This window comes from Lepus europaeus, chromosome 1 (genome assembly GCF_033115175.1).
Source record: "Lepus europaeus isolate LE1 chromosome 1, mLepTim1.pri, whole genome shotgun sequence".
NCBI lineage: Eukaryota > Metazoa > Chordata > Mammalia > Lagomorpha > Leporidae > Lepus > Lepus europaeus.
Window position 1 is genome coordinate 76306798 of NC_084827.1, and position 22327 is coordinate 76329124.

General features: G+C 40.0%; 1 protein-coding gene across 1 annotated transcript in view; it reads right to left on the bottom strand.

Annotated features, from left to right (window-relative positions):
- Positions 1–200: 200 nt before the first annotated feature.
- MCM6 (minichromosome maintenance complex component 6) overlaps positions 201–22327 on the bottom strand; it is a 48015-nt gene continuing 25888 nt past the window's right edge. The window contains exons 9-17 of the mRNA XM_062186185.1: positions 19289–19430; positions 18132–18239; positions 17215–17370; positions 15653–15781; positions 13884–14045; positions 9523–9658; positions 8198–8353; positions 4788–4927; positions 201–737 (exon numbers count right to left, since the gene is read on the bottom strand). Of these exons, the coding sequence (XP_062042169.1) occupies positions 621–737; positions 4788–4927; positions 8198–8353; positions 9523–9658; positions 13884–14045; positions 15653–15781; positions 17215–17370; positions 18132–18239; positions 19289–19430 (1246 nt within the window). The 3' untranslated portion in view covers positions 201–620. The remainder of the gene's footprint in view (positions 738–4787; positions 4928–8197; positions 8354–9522; positions 9659–13883; positions 14046–15652; positions 15782–17214; positions 17371–18131; positions 18240–19288; positions 19431–22327) is intronic.

Below are 22327 nucleotides of genomic sequence, written 5' to 3' on the forward strand. Positions count from 1 at the left end.
CCTGCCAAGGCAACCACAAAAAGGACTTGAAGTTCAATTAATCTATAGCAGGCTAATTTTTAGGTTGATAATTTTGTGTAGCCCATGAATATCCAAATGGACCTTGAAAGAAAGAAGGTTTCCCATCCCTTCTTTTCAGGAACCAAATCCTAAACTGTAATGCCATACTTTTACCCCTCCACTCCAGATTGAGCACAAACAGAAGCAATAACAAGCCTAGGAGAAATAAATCCAGTTTACTGAAACAAGTTATTTTATTTTTATGAATAAAAGTAATAGCTGGCAATTTAAAAAGTTATTTCTTCAGTAACATATCACACACAACAGTAATGGGCCTGTTCTTATTCATGAAAACTAGTCTTACAGAAACAGTACATTATTGGGTTCCAATTATATTAGGACAAAAAGCACACTAAAGAAAAGTGGTAAAGCCTACTGTTGGTATCAAAGCATAGGATAGGGATGTGACATATACAGGGCCAACTCAGTTCTTGTTTTTCAAAACAAATCCTGAAGCATCACTTCCAGAGACACTTCTTTCTCTAGCAGGGATCCATCCAGGCTTCAGATAGGAGGTGGTGTGCACAGTTCTCCAGCTTTGGTCAGTAACTTCGAATATCTCAATCTTGGAGCAAGTAGTTAGGGTTAACTACCAAGTAGGGATCTTCTTCATAGCTCTCACTTCCCTCTGTGGAGCCTTTCAATCCAGCTTGGGTGAGCTCAATTAGAACATGATCCTGTCAAACATGAACATTTGTCCTCAGGTCTCCAGCAATACTATGGACATGTCCATAAACACTGATGCTTCTGAATGCTTGCTACTGACATTTTCTTTCATGTCCCCCCTCGCAACATTTTTTTAAAGGTACTTGTATTTCACTTGCTTTTCTTGTTTCTTTTCTTTTCTTTTTTTTTTTTTTTTAAACAAGATTTATTTATTTGAAAGGCAGAGTTACAAAAACAGAGAGAGCGAGAGCCAGAGAGATCTCCCATCTGCTGGTTCACGGCCCAAGTGGCCACAATGACCAGGGCTGAATGCAGCTGAAGCCAAGAGCTTCATTTGGGTCTCCCACATGGGTGACAGGCACATTAGCAGGGAGCTGGAATAGAAGTAGAGCAGGCAGGATACAAACTAGCAACCATATGGGATGCCAGTGTCATAGGAGACAGCTTAGTTTACTAAACCACCAGTCCAGAACTGCATCTTAAAAATCACTATTAACATTCTCTTAAGGAGCCAGCACTGTGGCACGTAGGTTAATCCAACGCCTGCGGCACCAGCATCCCATTTGGACGCTGATACTAGTCCCAGCTGCTCCTCTTCCGATCAAGCTCTCTGCTACGGCCTGGGAAAGCAGTTGGATGGCCCAAGTCCTTGGGCCCCTGCACCCGCATGGGAGACCTGCAGAAGCTCCTGGCTCTTTGCTTTAGATCAGCCCAGCTCTGGATGTTGCAGGCATCTGGAGAGTGAACCAGCAGATGGATGACCTTTCTCTCCGTCTCTCCCTCTCCCTGTCTGTAACTCTACCTGTCAAACAAATAAATAAAATCTTAAAAAACAAAAACAAAAAAACACAACATTCTCCTAAATCCCTTTTTTATAAGGATGTTGATCTTTTCATATATTTCCTTTCTGAAAAATTAAATTCAACAGACATAGTGATTTTACTAAGATTTCAAGGCTCATTATATAAAATGCTTATAAATTTAGGAAGACAGAAGTAACATTTGAATTTTAAAATTACATGATTATGCAAAATTCTACAAAATATTTAAAGGTGTATTTAATTTTATTTAATATTAGTTACTTTTTAATTGCTGGCTACTGAATGTATTCATATACCACCCATTCATAATTCAGTTAGATGTAGACTCAAGAGAATTCATTGAACATTTTTCACCTGAGCTAATAAAAAAAAGTAGATTATCATCTAGCTTCAAATATTGGTTAGATTTCAAGTCCATAGTACACTTATCAGCTGAAAATGTCTACTATGAGACCTCACAGGCAAGTATTTAGGGTTAACTACCTTATTTAACCCTAAGATGGGCAAAGACCCACAGTATGGGCACTGAGGCCACCAAGGGAATCTGGATACTTTGAAGCCCACACTGTGCATACTAGCACACCTTCTCACACAGCACATTTGATCAGCACAGTATAAGCTCTATGGTTTGCTGGAGCAAGGCAGTTGCGCTGAGAAAGGTAATCCTGCTTTATCAATTTCATGATGTGTTCCGGAGTCCTGGTGTGGGTTTTAAATTGGGTCATTTTCCACTACACTGATCCCAAGGGGCACAAAGGAGGGAAGGGCTGGCCCATGCTAGAACATTACCCACCACTAGAAAGGTTAACACTGAGCATGCTCCACTTTAGATTTAGCTTGATATTCATATATTCTGATTGGAGTAGCTGTTCTCAATTTCCTATACATACATACATACATACATACACACACACAGTAACCATGTGCTGATCTAACCCCACAAGTAAGCAGTTTTTCAGATAACACAATCCTGATACATGCTTCAAAAAGTTAATGGAAAAATACAAATAAAACTTAAATTTACTTTGGTGCTAAGAATTTCAAAATCCATGCATATAATGGATATTCAAATATTTTGTGGACAATGCCAATCATAAATAAACCATGTAAGGATTCTAAAAAATTTGTGTACCTAAATAAACTTATCCTTTAATTCCATTCTTCCAAGGATCTACAAGTACCCTCATATATAATAAGCACTGTGAAAATAAATTGTCATGATGGTTGAACCTCTGTCATTTGAACAGAAAAATTAAATCACTCAACAAATATTTGATCTCTCTTATGTGCCAAGCATCACTGCAAGTTCTGGGAATACTGTAGTAAGTCCCAGGGCTGGCATTGTGGTGCACTGGGTTAAACCACTGCCTGCAGCGCCAACATTCCATACAGATGAGCTGGTTCAAGTCTTGGCTGCTCCATTTCCACTCCAGCACCCTACAAATGTGGCTGGGAAAGCAGTGGAAGATGGCTCAAGTCCTTGGGACCCTGAACTCACACGGGAGACCTGGAAGAAGCCCTGGGTCCTGGTTTTGGCTTGGCCTATCCTGGGTTATTGTGGCCATTTGGAGAGTGAACCAGCTGATGGAAGACCTCAATGTCATTCCCTCTCTAACTCTACCTTTAAAAAAAAAAAAAGGCCCCGCACCATGGAATTTACTTTCTAAGAAAGACAAACTAATTAACTACATACAGAATCACTGTCAGGCAATGATAAGCATTTTGAAAGCAAAGCTTCCAAAGAGTAATGTCTCTGCTAACACTAGTATGGATGTGGATATCTGGGAAAAGAGAAAAAGGACAAATGCAAAGGCCTTTGTGTTTGGTCTAAGAATAAGGACAAGGCCAGTGTTACTAGGGGAGAGTGGACAAGAGGAAGAGTGCTGTGGTATGAGGTGCATAAGGGAGACAGAGCTAGATTCTGTAGGGTTCTGCAGTCAGGGGTAAGAAAACTAGATTTTATTTTAAATGTGAGAGAAACACTGACAAGCAGGGCAGTAAAACTATGTTTTAAAAAGACAAATGGAAAAAAAAGTCAATTGATGCTGGGAAAAGAACCAATAAAAAGGGGACAGTCAGGAGGTGCCTGAGGGAATCCAGGCATGGTGCCTTGGGTGGGCTGCTGAGGCAGTGAACAGAGAATATAAACACACTGAAGGGAAGCTCACAGGATTTGCTGCTGAAGAATAATTCAAACTAAGAAATCAAGGATGAGTCCTAGATGTCTGGCTTACAGCAATTGAGTAAAATGGGGACACGGAGGCGGAAAACTGTTGCATGAAATGCCTGTTAGTTCAATAGTAGGTAACTGGCTGCATCCATCTCAGGTTTAGAGGAGATGTAAGAAATGAAGACAGAAACTTAGGAGTCATCAGCAGATGGAAAATTCTTAAAACCAAGTAGATTAGGCAATGAATGCAAACGGTCTAGAGTACAGCAAGAAAAAGTTTCAGGAAAAAGGATTCAAGATATATCCAGTGAGACAGAAGACCCAAGAGAATGAGGTGACTCAGAAGTCCAGGGACTTCTAGAAGACTAGTCTAGAAAGAATGATCAACTGTGACAAATTTTGCTGACAGGCTGAATACCCAGAATGACGAGTTGACAAATGGAGAAAATGTATTAGGGCCTTTAAAAGAGTGGATGAATGCATCAACTAGGAACTGCATCATGCTATTATGAGTTTGACCAGACAAAAGTTACAAAATACCTGCTTGAGACTTGTGGTCATGAATTTAAATAAAATGGGATATGTGGCTATATACTTTTCTTTGAGTACTTTTAGCTGCCCAGAGATAAATTTACCAAGGGTTGGGTTCTGCCAAGTAAGGAAGACAAAAAAGGGACAAAGTTGAAAGTATGAGACAACAGGGATTACTGGGCTGTGTAAGGTGTGAACTAAGGATATCAGGAAGATAAAACCTAGGAAATAGGTGGTCAGGATACTTGAAGGTTTACTGTATGACCACGGGTGCATAAGGTTGCTGGGGTGGGAAACAAAAACATTCAGATATCAGCTCTAACACAACATTCCCAGATTTAACCTGATTTTACGTTCTGACTGTTTTAGTAGAGGAAGTAAGTCACTTGCTGCTAATTCTCCCTTGTTTTACAATGAGTAATTCTGATCACATTCTAGTAACACAAGTATCAAAAAACATTCTCTAATGAACCTACAAAAATATAAGACATGAACACTTTCCCTCATTAATACTATGCCAAGTGCAGTTAGGTACGTACATAGTGCGTGAGTCGATGAATAACTTTCTCGATGATTCTCTTTTTGTTTATAAGTTCCTCTTCAGAATCTATTTCTGATTCGATTTCCTTCAAGTACCAGTTAACAAGCTCGCTTCTCTTTAATGCTGACTCATCCTCTTCTGCAACAAAAAGAACGTTTCAAAAGGATTATTTTCTGGCAAACTGTATTGCCAAAACAAATTGAACTGCCAATCTTGTTGTCTGTATACACAACAAGGTCTTGTACACATTAGATAACTGTCAACCTATCAATAGTACATCTGATGAAATAAGTTTTACAATGTTAATTATATGACTGAAATAACCTGTCATATTACCATATCCAGAAAAGGAAGAATTCTAAATAAAATAAAAACAGGATTTTTTTTTTTTTTTGACAGAGTGGACAGTCAGAGAGAGAGAGAGTGAGAGAGAAAGGTCTTCCTTTGCTGTTGGTTCACCCTCCAATGGCCGCCACGACCGGCGTGCTGCAGCTGGCGCATCGCGCTGATCCGAAGGCAGGAGCCAGGTGCTTCTCCTGGTCTCCCATGGGGTGCAGGGCCCAAGCACTTGGGCCATCCTCCACTGCACTCCCGGGCCACAGCAGAGAGCTAGCCTGGAAGAGGGGCAACCGGGACAGAATCCGGTACCCCGACCGGGACTAGAACCTGCTGTGCCGGCGCCACTAGGCGGAGGATTAGCCTGTTGAGCCACGGCGCCAGCCAAAAACAGATTTCTTAAAGCCTATTAATATTTCGAAGTATGAAGGTCTTTTTTTCATGCTTTATTAGCTATGAAAAAGTTTGCCAACAGCAAGTGAAAGAATCAATTAGGAATGAAACAACAGCAAACAAAACTTAAATGTGAGGCCACCATTGTGGAGTAATGGGTTAGGACACTGTCTGCAACACCATCATCCACATGGGAGGAAACCAGTTCAAGTCCCAATTTTTCTAATTCTGATCCAACTCCCTGCTAATGCACCTGGGAAACGGCCCAGGTCCTTGGGCTCCTGCACTCACATGGGAGACCAGGATGAAGCTCCTGGTTGTTGTGGCCATTTGGAAAGTCAATCAGCAGATGGCAGATCTCTAACTCTGCCTTTCAAATAAATAAAATCAATCTCAAAAAAATGAACAAAGCTTAAATGTAACTTTTCCTCTTTGGGAAGAAAGACCAAGAATCCGTGGGTTTTCACCTAAAATAATAAACTACCAGTTTATTTTAAGAAAGCCTAGCCATAGAAACTGTTTCTTTTTTCTTTCTTTCTTTTTTTTTTGACAGGCAGAGTGGATAGTGAGAGAGAGACAGAGAGAAAGGTCTTCCTTTTTGCCGTTGGTTCACCCTCCAATGGCCCTGCGGCTGGCGCATCGCGCTGATCCGAAGCCAGGAGCCAGGGATAGAATCCGGCGCCCCAACCCGGACTAGAATCCGGTGTGCCGGCGCCGCAAGGCAGAGGATTAGCCTGTTAAGCCACGGCGCCGGCCAGAAACTGTTTCTTAAAAACATGAAAGTTACGGCTGGCGCCGTAGCTCAATAGGCTAATCCTCTGCCTGCAGCACCAGCACTCCAGGTTCTAGTTCCGGTCGGGGCGCCCGATTCTGTCCCGGTTGCCCCTCTTCCAGGCTAGCTCTCTGCTGTGGCCCGGGAGTGCAGTGGAGGATGGCCCAAGTGCTTGGGCCCTGCACCCACATGGGAGACCAGGATAAGCACCTGGCTCCTGGCTTTGGATCAGCACGGTGCACCGGCCGCAGTGGCCATTGGGGGGTGAACCAACGGAAAAGGAAGACCTTTCTGTCTCTCACTGTCCACTCTGCCTGTCAAAAAAACAAAACATGAAAGTTACACTCTCATGAGAAAAATTGAGGCCTGAATACCATATCTATCTCAGAAATAAAGTGAATAGATGAAAATTCTAGTTTTGATTCTAGCCATCACAAAAAAAGGGGGGCAGGGAGGACGGTTTAGCCTTACCATAATAATGGCTTTGAAAAGTTTTATTAAAGCTTACTAAAACTTCTGTCAGTGGGTGCTAACTTTACCTTTGTTCCATCAATGGTCATCTACATCTAGAACAGTCCGATGAGAGAGAAAGAAAATAATGAAATGTAAATAAACATAAGAACATATTGAGTCCCCAAAGCTCTTAAGAAAGTGAGAATAAAACCTGACGTGCAATGCAGTGGCCACATTACTGCCTTCTCTTCTTGCACTTGTCCAGAGTTCCCAGGAACAAGCCCAGAAACTACAAGTCTCAGATCTTTACTAAGCGAAGACAATCGCCAATGTTCTCTTTCTCTATAACAAAATGGACACTGTGATGATGAAGAAAAAAAAAAAAAAATCCAGAAGCCAGCAGTTATCTTTTAAATTTTTAAATAATAATTACCTGAAGCTTAGCTATCAAATGGAAATTTAAGTTCTATTCAATTACATTGTTTTTCCATCTGCCTTGTGTCTAACTTCTGGGTAATAAAACTTTGAATAAATAATGTGGTAAAGCACTTAAGGTAGAAATGTACTAGTATCCATATACTGCACTGAGTGATAGACACCATGCTTTACTGGTCTGCTACTGCCTTTGCATTGTGTAGATTTCTTGGGCTCATTTTGCATGTGAAGAACAAATACTGGGGCCAGGGTTGTGGTATGGGGGGAAAGCTGCCACCTGTGAAGTTAGCATCCCAAATGGACATCTATCTTTCCCTCTCTCCCTCCATAACTCTCTCAAATAAATAAATCTTTTAAAAAAATATTCTGGGAGTTCATCTATTTTAAATAAAGCCATTGTGGGTAGTAATTCTGTATCTATAAAATAAATCATGGGGCCAGCACTGTGGCAAAGCAGATAAAGCTGCCGCCTGCAGTGCCAGCATCCCACATGAGCCCGCCAGTTCAAGTCCCAGCTGCTCTACTTCTGATCCAGTTGTCTGCTATGGTCTGGGAAAGAAGAAGATGGTCCAAGTCCTTGGGCCCCTGCACCCACATGGGAGACCTGGAAGAAACTCCTGGCTTTGGAATAGCCCAGCTCTGGCCATTGCAGCCATCTGGGGAATGAACTAACAAAAGGAAGACCTCTTTCCTTTCAAGTAAGTAAATAAATCTTTAAAAAATAAAAAAATCTGTGTGCTTATTTATGTTATCAGGTTCCAAATTCTGCTTTAAAGCTAGTAACATAGGCCCAGAATATTAATAAGAATGATCTATAAGCCTTTGTCTGACAATGAGCTTGTAGGAAAACGTTCAGGCCAGCAGGTATGCTGACATTCCAAATTTACCTTGTTAATGTGAGCCTAATAACTTACCATCTTTTCTAACAGAATACAATTGTGCAGTAACCAGAAGTGAACTATGCAAATACAGCTTGTGTAAATGACTAAGCATGTACACAGTGCTATGAATCGTCTCACCTTCCTCCATCTTTCTGAGGTGAAGCACTATTAGGTTAGAGATGCGGCAGTATTCAGAGAAGCCCAATCGTAAGCAGGGTTTGGGTACAGGATCTTGATTTACAGCTTCACTGTAGCCGTTGATTCCATTCACAGGAGCAGGGCTGTCAGCATGACCTAAGTGAAAAAGTAACTACCTGAATATTGTTTTAGTGCCTGCAACAGGCCCTTATCAAGTGTTAATACAGACAATCATCCTACTTATACTAACTTCAAAACAATACAGTTATGCACAACACCTAATAATTTTACAAAAAAATTAGAGGGAAATTTATAAACTTTATTAGTGAATGCAAAAACTCAGTTGGTATGAATGTGGAGTGCTAGATATAAAGATTTCATGATTTAAAAGTTCACTTATTGGGGCTGGTGTATAGGTGCTGGTTTGAGTTCCAGATGCTCCACTTCTGATCCAGCTCCCTGCTAATGCACCTGGGAAAGCACAGGGAGATGGCCCAGGTCCTTGGGCCCCTACACTCATATGGGAGAACTAGATGAAACTCTTAGCTTCAGCAGGGCCCAGCCTTGGTTGCTGGGGCCATTTGAGGACTGAACCAGTGGATGGAAGATCTGTCTTTTCCTCTTTTTAACTCAAAATAAAAACATCTTTTTAAAAAAAATTCATTTGTACTATTGTGTACAAAATTAAAAAAATCCTGACATTTGTCTGCTCTACTGTGCTTCTAAAATGTTTTTAGGGGCCAGTGCTATGGCATAGCAGGTTAGGCCTCCGCTTGTGGCACTAGGATCCCTTATGGGTGCTGGTTTGTGCCCTAGATGCTCCTCTCCCAATCCAGCTCTCTGCTATGGCTTGTGAAAGTAGAAGATGGCCTAAACATTTGGGCTCCCAAACCTGTGTGGGAGACCCCAGAAGAAGCTCCTGGCTTTCTGTTGGTTCAGCTCTGGCAGTTACAGCCTTTGGGGAAGTCAACCAGTGAATGAAAGACCTTTTTCTTTGTTTGTAACTCTACCTCTCAAATAAATAAAAATCTTAAAAGTTTTCAATTAAAAAAAAAAAAAAAAAAAAAAAAAACAACATAAATAAGGGTCTAGGCCAGGAAATTTTAAGTCTGCTACCACCATTTTGGTGTTATTTTCTTTCACCCATTCAAGCACATATATTTATATAAATGGTTTAATTTTACTTTAACTTGCAAACAATTCAATTCATTTTCTACTCTTTTGTGACAAAGACTTCATAACCACTCAAACCTGCACTTTCACCATCATGGCAGCTCAGAAAACTTTTTGGTTCCCATCTCCAGAACAGTCATAAAATATCTCACCATTGATGCCAACTGGACCCTCATCTACCTCCATCTGGGTCTCTTCCTCTTGATCTAGATTGACATCAGGTGTTTCTACACGGATGATTGATTTATTCAGTAACCGGAAAGCTTCCTTCACATGTTTAGGTTGGACCTAACCCAATAAAAAGGAGGTAATTCAGTTAACTGAGTTTTCTTGATGTATCAGATGGTCTTTAGATGATCTCTCTCACCACAAAAACACAACGTGATATGCTAGCACAACAAATTTTTTGGTATCAGAATTGCTGAAATAGTGGACATTACTAAGTGTTGACAACAATGCACAACTCTCATTCATTACAGGCAAGAATATAAACTGTTGAAACTCTACGGCGTTTTTAACTAAACACATGCAAAATCTACTATCTGACAATTCCACTCCTTAGTGTATAGTCACAGAAATGTAAACATATATGCATTATATGAATCAAAAGACATGAAAATCCCCAAGAACCCAAAATGGAAATTATCCAAATGTCTGTAACAGGAGAACTACTGAATAAATTATGGGAATTCACCAATATTACACGACAATAAGAACAAAAAATGAAATGGAAAAATGATTTTATCTTAAAAACCAGAAAAACAGCAAAATACCAACATGTTGCATGTTCAACAAGAAACATGCAAAAACTTATGAAAAGAACTGCTTAAAACACTGAAATAAAATAGTTAGGTGCAAAGATACTATTGGCAGTAGTCATCACAACTACTCATAAATGTTTGCTGTTCTCATTCATCCACTTGGTTAAGAGGCACTTCTCTACCCAAACTTAGATATGGACACATTAACTTTTCTGGTCAGTGAAATATCAGAAGTGTAATTTCTGGAAAGATGGTTAAGAGTTGCTTTGTGGCTCACCACCTTTTCTCTTTCCTGTCTTCTGTCATCATGGAAACATATGTCAAGATTGAACCTTTGTATCTGACTCTGAATGACACAAGGACAATATCCTGTTGACCCAACAGACTTGCAGAATCAGCAAAAAATATTTTAAGCAGCTATGATTTTTACAGTAGCACAATCTAGCCTATTCTAACTACTACAATATTCTGGAATAGGAAAAATCACTATAAAGATGTCAATTGTTCAAGTTAATATATACATTTAATGAAAAAATAACCAATAATATTAATAGTAAAAAGCCTAAGTATATAACAGCCAAAAAGAGAACACATGGGAACCAGCCTAACATTTAAAATGTAAAGCCCCTTGGGCTGCCATTGTGGCCCAATAGGTAGAGCTACCACCACCTGCAACGCTAGCATCCCAAGTCAGTGCCAGTTCAAGCCCCAGCTGCTCCATTTCCAATTCAGCTCCCTGCTGAAGCACCTGGGAAAGCAGTTGAAAATGGCTGAAGTGCCTGGGCCTACATGACACCTATATAAAAGAACCAGGATGGAGTTCCAGGTTCCTGGCTTTGGCCTGGCCCAGGACCAAATGCTGCAACCATTTGGAGAGGATCAAAGATGTCTCACTATTTCAGATAAATAAAAAACTTAAATTCATTAAAATATCTTGTCAATGTAAGAGCTGACAGACTCAATGGGATACAACAGAAAGTCTAAAAGAGATCTTAATAAACCAAGAATGTACAATAAAAGTATACCAAACTAGAGTGAAAAAGATTATTTAATAAAGGGTTTTGGAACAACAAGGAAACAACTGAGAATACAGTGATTCACACTTCACATTTTATAGCAGAAAAAGTATCAAACATTTGGATGATTTTAAATGCAAACAATGAAATACATACCTGCTAGAGAAAATCATGGGTGTATTGTTCTGTAATCTTTCTTTTAAAAAAATTTTTTGACAGGCAGAGTTAGACAGTGAGAGAGAGACAGAGAGAAAGGTCTTCTTTTCCGTTGGTTCACCCCCCAAATGGCCACTATGGCCGGCGCACTGTGCTGATCCGAAGCCAGGAGCCAGGTGCTTCTCCTGGTCTCTCGTGCGGGTGCAGGGCCCAAGGACTTGGGCCATCCTCCACTGCCTTCCTGGGCCACAGCAGAGCTTGACTGGAAGAGGAGCAACTGGGACAGAATCCGGTGCCCAGACGGGGACTAGAACCTGGGGTGCCGGCACCGCAGGCGGAGGATTAGCCAAATGAGCTGCGGCACTGGCCTGTTCTATAATCTTAAAAGTGAGGAAGGTATAGGGGTTGGCACTGTGGCGTAGATGACAGCCTCTGCCTGCAGCAACAGCATCCCGTTTGAGCACAGCTTCGTATCCAGACTGTTCCTTTTCCAATCCAGCTCTCTATGGTCTGTGAAAGCAGTAGAAGATGGCCCAAGTCATTGGACCCCACCACTGACATGGGAGATCCAGATAAAGCTCCTGGCTTTGGACAGGCCCAGCTCTGGCCATTGCAGCTACTTGGGAGTAAATCAGCAGATAGAAGATCACTTTCAAATAAATAAACTAATTAAAAGAAGAGAGAGGCAGCAAATACCTTACATTTATGCAGAATTTTTCATATCATATCCTTCAAATACTCAATTTTCTTCAGAGAATATATTTATGTGTGCCTGAAATGTGTGCATTGATTTTTTTTTAATCTTTTTTTTTTTTTTTAGCTTATTTGACAGGTAGAATTACAGACAGTGACAGAGAGAGACAAAGGTCTTCCTTCCGTTGGTTCACTCCCCAAATGGTTGCCACAGCAGGCGCTGTGCAGATCCGAAGCCAGGAGCCAGGTACTTCTTGCTGGTCTCCCATGTGGGTACAGGGGCCTAAGCACCTGGGCCATACTCCACTGCTTTCCTAGGCCACAGCAGAGAGCTGGACTGGAAAAGGAGCAACCGGGACTAGAACCTGGCTCCCATATGGGATGCCAGCACTGCAGGCGGAGGATTAACCAAGTGAGCCACAGCGCCGGCCCCTATATTATGTGAATTGGGTACCTAAAGATTAGTTTTTATTTTCAAAATTTTCATTTACTCAAGAGGGAGACAGACACCAGAGACCAGTATTACACCCAGGCACTCCCATATGGGTTGCAGGCATCTTAACTACTAGACCATACACCTGCCCCAAGATGAAATTTTTAAAATGACCAAAATTATTATAGCTTGCCCTAACACAATACCAATTTTACAACTCATTCACAATTCCCAAAAAGTATAAATGTCAGCATGGTTGTTAAGAGCCCCCTTTATATATTCTTCCAGGTATTCTGTAGTCTCACTAAACTTTCACCCTAGAATGTCCTTTCCCCAAAGATCTCTTGCCTATCAAAACTCTACACACCCATAAGTGATTAGGATTCAGTATCAGCACTTCTACAACCTCCTCCCCCTTCCTTTAGGGACAAAGAAATTGATCTCTGTACTCTTCGCTTGTGATGTTCTATCACAGGGATTTTCCTTGCATTTTTCAGAAGCTTAATGAAATATATATCTTGTCCCCACCACATTATCAGAAAAGGAAAGCAAGGGCTCTCTTATTCATCTTTTTTCCCAGACAAGTGCCTATTAAGTGTCAGGTAAATCAAATAATAGTAGATAAGTTTGTGTGAAACTACTTTGTTGATAGCAAAGTACCAAATAGCAAAGAATTTGAAAACTTAAATGGGGAAATTTTTAAGCCAAAAATTTCATCTAGGGTAAAGAAATAGTGATTGAAATCAGAATAGCAGATACTTCTAGGGAAGAAAGTGAAGCCTGGCAAAGGGGAACTTTCTAGGATGATGGAAATGGTTTCTATCTTGTGCTCACTGGTCATAAGACATTCATATATATGTATTTTACATATACCTATATATAATACATACAAAAACATTTTATATGTCACCAATCTGTACATTGTCTTCTATGTAAATTATACCTCAATTTCAAAAAAGACCAAAACCAAACTATTACAAATGTAATATCTAAACTAGATAAAAGGGGGTTTTGATTGAAGAAGAGCTACAGGGCTTTGACACCCTTTCCCTCCGCCCCTCCAACACCCACTGACATATGCTTGTAGCATCCAAGGCTTAAGCAACAGTTTAAAAACTGTACATTATAAAACCTAGGAGGAGAGTTCTCTTTGAACCCAGAGACTGCATTATCTCACCTGTATTCCAGCCCAGTAAAATATATGGTATCAAAATGCTTTTCCTGAATGAATGGTTGTGAGTGGTAACTCAACTCTATAAACACTCTATAATGTGATTATATCATCACTATTAATCACTCGATAAAAACCTTGTTAAACAGAAAGTCCCAGGGTCATGTGTCCTGTGAGCACTCTACAGTTATAAATAAATATGTATGTCCCATATTGAAGATAAAAACATGCCTACAAGGCAACAAATTTCTCTTTGATCCCATCATGTCCAAGTGACTGATACCTCATCACAACAGTGCATCCGGGCCATAGCTTCAGAGAGACGGATCATGCTCTCAAGCTGTCTCACTGTAATCCTCCATGATGACTTGGTTACTCCAGATCCGTCCCTCTGGCGGAGCCTTTTATACTGTTCCACAATGAAATCCTCTGATTCTTTGGAAATCTGTTTCGGAACATCAGTGAAATTAGAGAAACACTTTTATTTGGTGACAGGTACGTTAATAAGCTTACAGGTCATTCAGGTGGCAACATTTTGGGGAACTAAGCTAGGTGAAATTTTGATATCAGTGATAGTGAATTACTATTAAAAAAACTTCTGAGGTGCCAGTGCTGTGGCATGGTGGGTACAGCTGCAGTCTATGGTGCCAGCATTATATATATTGAGCGAGCGAGCGAGCGAGAGAATATTCCACTTGCTGGTTCACTCCCCAAATGGCTGCAACAACCTAGCAGGGCTGGTTGATCCAAAGTGAGGAGCCAGGAGCTTCTTTGGGGTCTTCCATGTGGGTGCAGGGGCCCAAGGACTAGCGCCATCTTCTGCTTTCCCAGGTGCATTAGCAGGGAACTGGACTGGAAATGGAGCAACTGGGATTCAAACCAGCGCCCATATGGGATGCTGGCATTGCAGGTGGCGGCTTTACTTCTTATGCCACAGCGCCAGCTCCTGGACATTTATTTTTAAAAATAAATGGCCAGGTAGGTATCCTGGATACCCCAATAGATTGAGTCCAGTAAACTACGTCATTTATTAAACCTAGTGATTCATATTTGTCATAGTTACTTGGAAGAATCCAGTAAGTTTTCCTCAGAGAACCTATTCAAGAACATTCAACGGACTACTGATTTTGGCACATAAATAATTTTAAGATTCTTAAAAATGGTGGAAATAAAAGGATGTCCTAGTCTGCAGTAATTCCCAACCTTTCCCAATTAAAAGAAAGTGTAATTAATGCCTCACAAATAAAATACATGGAATATAGATGAAATAAACTGCTTTCTAAAATGAAAAAAAAAAAGGGGGGGGGTGGTCAATGCTGCAGTGTAGTGGGTAAAGCTGCTGCATGCTGTGCTGGCATCCAATACGGGTGCCAATTTGAGTCCGGGATGCTTTCCTTCTGATCCAGCTCCCTGCTTACGTGCCCAGGAAAGCAGCAAAGGATCACCCAAGTACTTGGGGCCCCTGCCTTTGGACCCCATTGAGGCCATCTGGGGAGTGCACCAACAATGGGAGATCTCTTTCTCTCTGCCTCTCCGTTTCTCTCTGTAACTCTTCCAAATAAATAAATCATAAAAAAAAATTAAAATAAGAAATTAAAAACAGGTTTTAAAACTTGGATTGAGGGGGCCGGCACTGTGGTGCAGCGGGTTAACACTGAAGCGCCGGCATCCCATATGGGTGCCAGTTCGAGACCCGGCTGCTCCACTTCCCATCCAGCTCTTTACTATGGGCTGGGAAAGCAGCAGAAGACAGCCCAGGTCCCTGGGTCCCTGCACCCGCACGGGAGACCTGGAGGAAGCTCCTGGCTCTTGGCTTCAGATCGGCACAGCTCTGGCCGTTGTGGTCAACTGGGGAGTGAACCAGTGGATGGAAGACCTCTCTCTCTCTACCTCTCCTCTCTCTGTTTAACTCTGACTTTCAAATAAATAAATAAATCGTAAAAAAAAACACCTTAGATTGATAAAACAAGTATTAGTTATTGCCATATAACCTATTTGTTTAAATTCCACTTTATATACTCATGCTTTACCCCAATACAAGAGAGCAGTTACCTTGGGTTTAAATTGTCTTGCAAAAAGAAGATACCTCCTGATATCATCAAGGGAATACACACGATCAATAAAGTCCTCAACTCTTGAATGCAAGTCCACTATCCGCCTGGCAATAGCATAATCTGTAACCTAATGCAAAATAAGAAAATCACTTTAACCATCACTTCTACTTCAGACTATCCCCAAAAGAAATGATTCATTGCTAAAAACAAGCTCTAATATGCAATTGAAAGAAGCATTAACAGGCACAGTTTGTGAGAAAAGTCTGATAGTAAGTTTGATATGCCTCACTCTATTCCTGAATATCCAATTTTAATAACAATAGCAGAACTAACATTTAAAGGGCCCTGAGTATATGCCTGACATGGTTGCCGTGACCATATCCAAAAATATTAACTTATGCAATCTTCACAAAAACCTTAGTAGGTAAGTCATACTATCCCCATTTCTCAGATGAGCAAATCTATGCCCACAGAATTTGTTCAAGTTCACAGTGAGTAGTTGAGTCAAGATTTCAATAGTCTCCCTTCAGTGTCTGTGCTTTTAGTCACCATGTTCAGAAAATAATCACACAGAATTGTTAACAAAAAAAAGCTACAAAAATATATAACTTGTTCTGAAATAGCTCAATAACAAAAATGTGTACATATTGAAAAGTAAATGAGCAGTTAACAGTTAATACGAACAAGGTCAACAGGAAATAAGTGTTCTACACACTAGTATTTTTCTTGTAACTCCAAGTGTGAAATTATTTCCAGTTAAAGTTCTATAAAACTATCTTCTCTAATGTTTTAATGTAGTCTAACCTAATTGCCCACAAAACTAATTTAATCAGTCATGTGCTGAGATGCACAAAATCAGGCAACCCCATTATCTGTGGTTAAATACATTTGTAGAGGAAAAGAAAAAAAGACAGCCACTTACAAAATAGATGGCTTTTAAAGTTCCCATGATAAATAAAAGCTGGGCATTGTGCTGAATGGAATGTAGAACACCTCCATATTCAGTAATTAAAACATAGCCAACAGTATTAGTATGAGCTGTGACACCTTGTCATTTTGTAGTTCTGTTTATATCTGAGCTGTGCAATATTTATCAATATTTAAGTATAAGTAGTTCTAATGAAGTATAACAGAATTCAAGTAAACTCAATTTTTTACTCAATCTTTAAACTACCACATAATCAGGGGGAAAAAACTAATACATTCAACAGCTTGAAGGGAGGAAATGGGAAAATGAATGACTCATCATGAAAAAAAAAAAAACTTCCCTGGCATTCAAGTGTTTTCAAGGTGACTGAAAAAACAAAACCACCAACAAAAAAAACTCTGTTTTATAAAAATCCAAAAGCGTATGGGCAGCAGCTGATTGTAATTTGTTTCTTTTTTTGAAAATTAAAATAGTACTTACCAAACTCTTTACCCAATCTTGTGTCACATTTAGGGTAACTAAAGGTCAGTACACATCAGTACAATCTCAGGTGTCAGGCAGTGTATTTTCCAGCCCTGTGTTAATTATTCGAAATGAAAAAGGAAGCTAGCAGTGACAGTTCACATGATTACCTCATTACATTCATCCACAAGGATAAAGAAGAGATCAAATCGGGACATGATGGGAGCCGACAAATTTATGTTCTGTTTCAATGATTTTGATCTGTCATAGTGTCCACTGATTGGGTTTGCTGCTGCCAAAATGGATGTTCTGGCATTTAGAGTAGCCTGACCACAAAAGAAAGAATTGTGACAGTGTTAAAAGAACATCTGGACTAGCTGATAAACATGTAATAATATGCTCAATCTTCCTCATGATTTGTTATTTTTCACCTGTTGGATCAGTAAAAATTTAAAGTCTAGTAATACACAGTGCAGCCTACTGGAACTCCTATATAATTTTGATGGTATGATGCGCACACCTCAACAATTTGTTTGGAATTTATTCTGCAAGTAAGTACAGTAAACCTATGTTCAAGGATGTTTACTACAATACTGCTTGTAATATGGAAGACTGAAAATGATTCAAATGTGGCCCTATAGGATTCAAAAGAACCAAACTGTGTGGTACATTCAACTGAATACCAAGGAGTAATTAAAAAAATAGAGTTGATCTAAAATGTATTGGCAAAGAAAAAGTGCCAAAATTTAAGGTTGGTTACACCCCTTGTTTAATTTTCAGTTAAGCAACTTGATTGGTTATTTTTGTTGTAACTGGAAATATGCTTTATCAAAGAATATAGAAACTACACTCATGAAAATTTTGAGAGGTGAAATGCTAAACTTTTCACAAGTACTTCTGTCACAGGAACATATTTAATAGTATTTCAAACAACTATCTCAAATTGGGATTAATAATTTTCAGGAATGTATTTTCCATTTTACTGAACAGCAATACATGATGAAGTAAAGGACTTCATCCAGGTGCATTTTTCTAGTATCACACATCAATCTACAAAGCATTACACAGTGGAACAAAACAGACATACCTTTACTCCTGCTTTGGTGATGGATATGGTTTGCTGTTCCATAGCTTCATGAATGGCAACTTGATCCCTCATGTCCATTTTGTCAAATTCATCAATACAACACACACCCTGTAACAAAACAAATCTAGCATAACAAATTGCCTTTCAGATGTGATATGACAAGCATGCCCAAATTACACTACAATATCTTTCTATCCCAGTAAGTGAAAAATAGGTAAGTATTCTCAACTCCTTTTTCCAGACAAGACTATTCATCGATCCCAGAACTACAAAGGAATCACATACTTGACTCATTTAAAACTAAGAGTAAAACTAAAAAATACACAATTACACTTTAATTGAATGTTGAAACTTCATGGAGCCGGCACCACGGCTCAATAGGCTAATCCTCCGCCTCGCAGCGCCGGCACACCGGGTTCTAGTCCTGGTCAAGGCGCCGGATTCTGTCCTGGTTGCCCCTCTTCCAGGCCAGCTCTCTGCTGTGGCCCGGGAGTGCAGTGGAGGATGGCCCAAGTGCTTGGGCCCTGCACCCCATGGGAGACCAGGAGAAGCAGCTGGCTCCTGCCTTCGGATCAGCGTGGTGTGCCAGCTGCAGCACGCTGGCCATGGTGGCCACTGGAGGGTGAACCAACAGCAAAAGGAAGACCTTTCTCTCTGTCTCTCTCTCTCTCTGTCCACTCTGCCTGGCAAAAATAAAAAAAAAAAGAAAAAGAAACTTCATGTACAACTCAGTATCAAGACATCCTAAGTCATCTCAGCATTTATTTAAGGCTAAGAGAAGGGTGAAGGTGGAGTATTATGAATCTAAGTGTGTATACCTACCATTCACATGAAGTCAAATAAATGTTAAAATGCAGTAGGTGTCTATGTTAGGAAGTATTCATATAAGTTGTTACAATCTGGAAAGGATAAATGCTGGAAAGTATCAGTCACAGCAATTACCCATGCTCAGCTCAGGGCAGGCAACACATTCTAGAAAAGCTCATAAAGTGATGATTAATAAAGAGAATCCAATTAGATTCCAGATTAATAAACTAATTTATCAAAGAATACTTTCATTTTGAAGGATGTCTTTTTACTAGAAACTTAGAGGCCTTTACTAAGAGGGTAGGAGGCATTCCAACTTATTTATATTGAAGAATGTAAAATGTTCTTACATTGTCAGCCAACATCAGAGCTCCAGCCTCAATGACAAACTCATGAGATTCTTCATCTCTCACAACAGCTGCTGTTAAGCCAGCAGCACTGGATGCTTTGCCACTGGTGTAGACAGCTCTGGGGCTGAACTCTTCCACGTGCCTGTTCAAGATGATCAGACAGACTCATTAATATGTAAATATCAAGCAGGCTTTCTAGTAATACCAATTGGCAGGGGTTATATCAAGGAAAGTTTAAATTTCTGAAAGAACACCTGAACGTGGCAATTAACCTGAAATGAGGCACAAAGACACATGACACAGACTAAATGGAAGCCTTTGGCTTTTCAAATATATTCAAATCGTGGGGCTGGCACTGTGGTGTAGCAGGTAAAGCCGCCACCTGCAGTGCTAGCCCAGCTGCTCCACTTCCAATACAGCTCCCTGCTATGGCCTGGGAAAGCAGAAGATGGCCCAAGTGCTTGGACCCCTGCACCCCCGTGGGAAACCTGGTGGAAACTCCTGGCTCCTGGCTTCAGATTGGTGCAGCTCCAGCCATTGCAGCTAACTGGGAGTGAACCAACAGATGGAAGACCTCTCTCTCTCTCTCTGCCTCTCCTTCTCTGTACAAATCTGATTTTCAAATAAATAAATAAATCTTTAAAAAAAAAAAAAAGCACAATATTGGCCTTAAGATACACATATGCAGGGCAGGCACTGTGGTGCAGCGGGTTGAAGTCCTGGGTTGTGTCCCAGCACAAGTCCTGGTTGCTCCACTTTTTTTTTAAGTTTTATTGTATTTATTTCAAAACCAGAGTTGCAGAGCGTGACAGAGCCAGAGAGAAAGGGAGGTTTTCCATGCAACTGGTTCACTCCCCCATGTAACTGCAATGGCCAGAGCTGATCTGAAGCCAGGAGCCTCTTCCAGGTCTCCCCAATGGGTACAGGGGCCCAATGACTTGAGCCATCTTCTACTGATTTCCCAGGCCATAGAAAAGAGCTGGATCAGAAGCGCAGCAGCCAGGACTCGAACTGGTGCCTACATGGGATGCCAGCACTGCAGGCCAGGGCTTTAACCCGCTGTGCCACAGCGCTGGCCCCTACTCTACTCCTGATCCAGCCAGCTGCCAATGTGCCTGGGAAAGCAGCATCCATGTGAGAGACCTGTAATGAGCTCCTGGCTTCGGATCAGCTCAGCTCCAGCCATTGCAACCATCTGGGGAGTCAACCAGTGGATGGAAAACCTCTCTGTTTCTACCTCTCTCGGTAACTCTTTCAAATAAATAAAATAAATCAAAAAAAAAAAAAAGAACGAACGAACGAACGAAAGAAAGAAGAGGACTTATGAGCAGGCTTTCCAAAGTTTGTCGAAACAGAATTAAAAGATGAACTTATTTTGGTTCTAAAAATTTTCAATTCATTCCTAATTTTTTGATAAGAATTTTCAATGGAGTTGTTGAAGACACCCTAAGAAAGGTTAATGGAATATAATTAAAATGTTCAGAAATAAACTGACATTTATGGTCCATTCATTTTCAACTAGGATACCAAAGCAATTCTGTAAGGGAAAGTACAGTTTTAGTGTTGAGTCAACTGGATACCTCTATGAAAAAAGGCGTCATCATGGACATCACATACAAAAATTAATTCAAAATGGAAAGACCTAAATTTACAAGTGAAAACTATTTAAAATAATTGAAGGCAGAGACTCAGATATTTGACAGGCCAACATTCACAGTAACAGTATTTACACAAGGTAAAAGGTAGAACTACCCAAATGTACATCTATGGATGACATAAAAGACAGTGTATATACACAAAGGAGTATTAGCCTTAAAAAGACATTCTGGCACGTGTTATTGGATAAAGCTTGAAGATACTATACTATGTCAAGCAAGCTAGAAACAAAAAGGATAGGCTTAAGCCACCACTTGGGATGCCTATATCCCATCCTGGTTCAAGTCCCAGCTACTCCATTTGCAATCCAGCTTCTTGTTAATGCACGTGTAAGGCAACAGATAATAGAACCTGGGTTCTTGCCACCCAAATAGTAGACCAGAATGGAATGTCTATCTCAGCTTCAGTCTAGCCAGTTTCAGCTGCTTCAAGCATCTGGGAGTGAGTCAATAGATATAAGATCCTCCTGTGCCTTTCAAAGAAATTATACTTATTTATTTAGAATCTTTAAGAACACAGTTTCAATTTGGGAAGATAAAAGAACTAGAGATGGATGATGGCTATACAACATAAATGTACTTTATGCCATTGAACTGCATGCTTAAAAATGGTTAAAAAAACAATTCGTATATGTATTTTATCACAATTCTAAAAAATTGAAAAAAAAATTAGTCATTGCTCATAGCAATATTATTCTTAAAAGCTAAAAAGTAGAAACAAGTTAAATGCCCACAACTGGGAAATAAATTAAATGTGGTATACCCACAGGACAGAATATTATTTGGCAATTAAAGGAAATGAAGCACTGATATGAAGCTTATACGAAGCACTGATAAATTCTACAACATGGCTGAACCTTGAAAACGTTATACTAAGTGGAAGCCAGTCAGGCTTATATAACATGTCCGATAGAGACAGTAAAGTAGATTAGCAGTTGCTCATGGCTAGGGGAACAATGCAGGATGACAGCTATTGGGTACAGGATTTCTTTTTGGTTAATGAAAATTTTCTAAACTTAGTTTGATAATGGTAATATAATCCTGGGAAAATGCTAAAAACATTAAACTGTACATTTAAAGGCAACGAATTTTATGACATGTAAACCATACTACAATAAAGATGTTAAAAAAGCCAGTTATAAGAAGTATTTCTGCCCAAGACAATCACATACAATATAATACTGCTACAAGAGGCAAGATTACAGTACAGGTTTTTGTGTTGTTTTTTGAGTAGAAATGAGAACAGAAGGGGAAAAAAAAGTATCCCTCTTTAACATAGGACTATCATCCTCAATCTAATCATAACAAAGGAACTAATTATAAAAGCTCCAAAACAACTAGAAATGTTCTATGATATATAGCAGTATCATGTTAAATTGCCAAA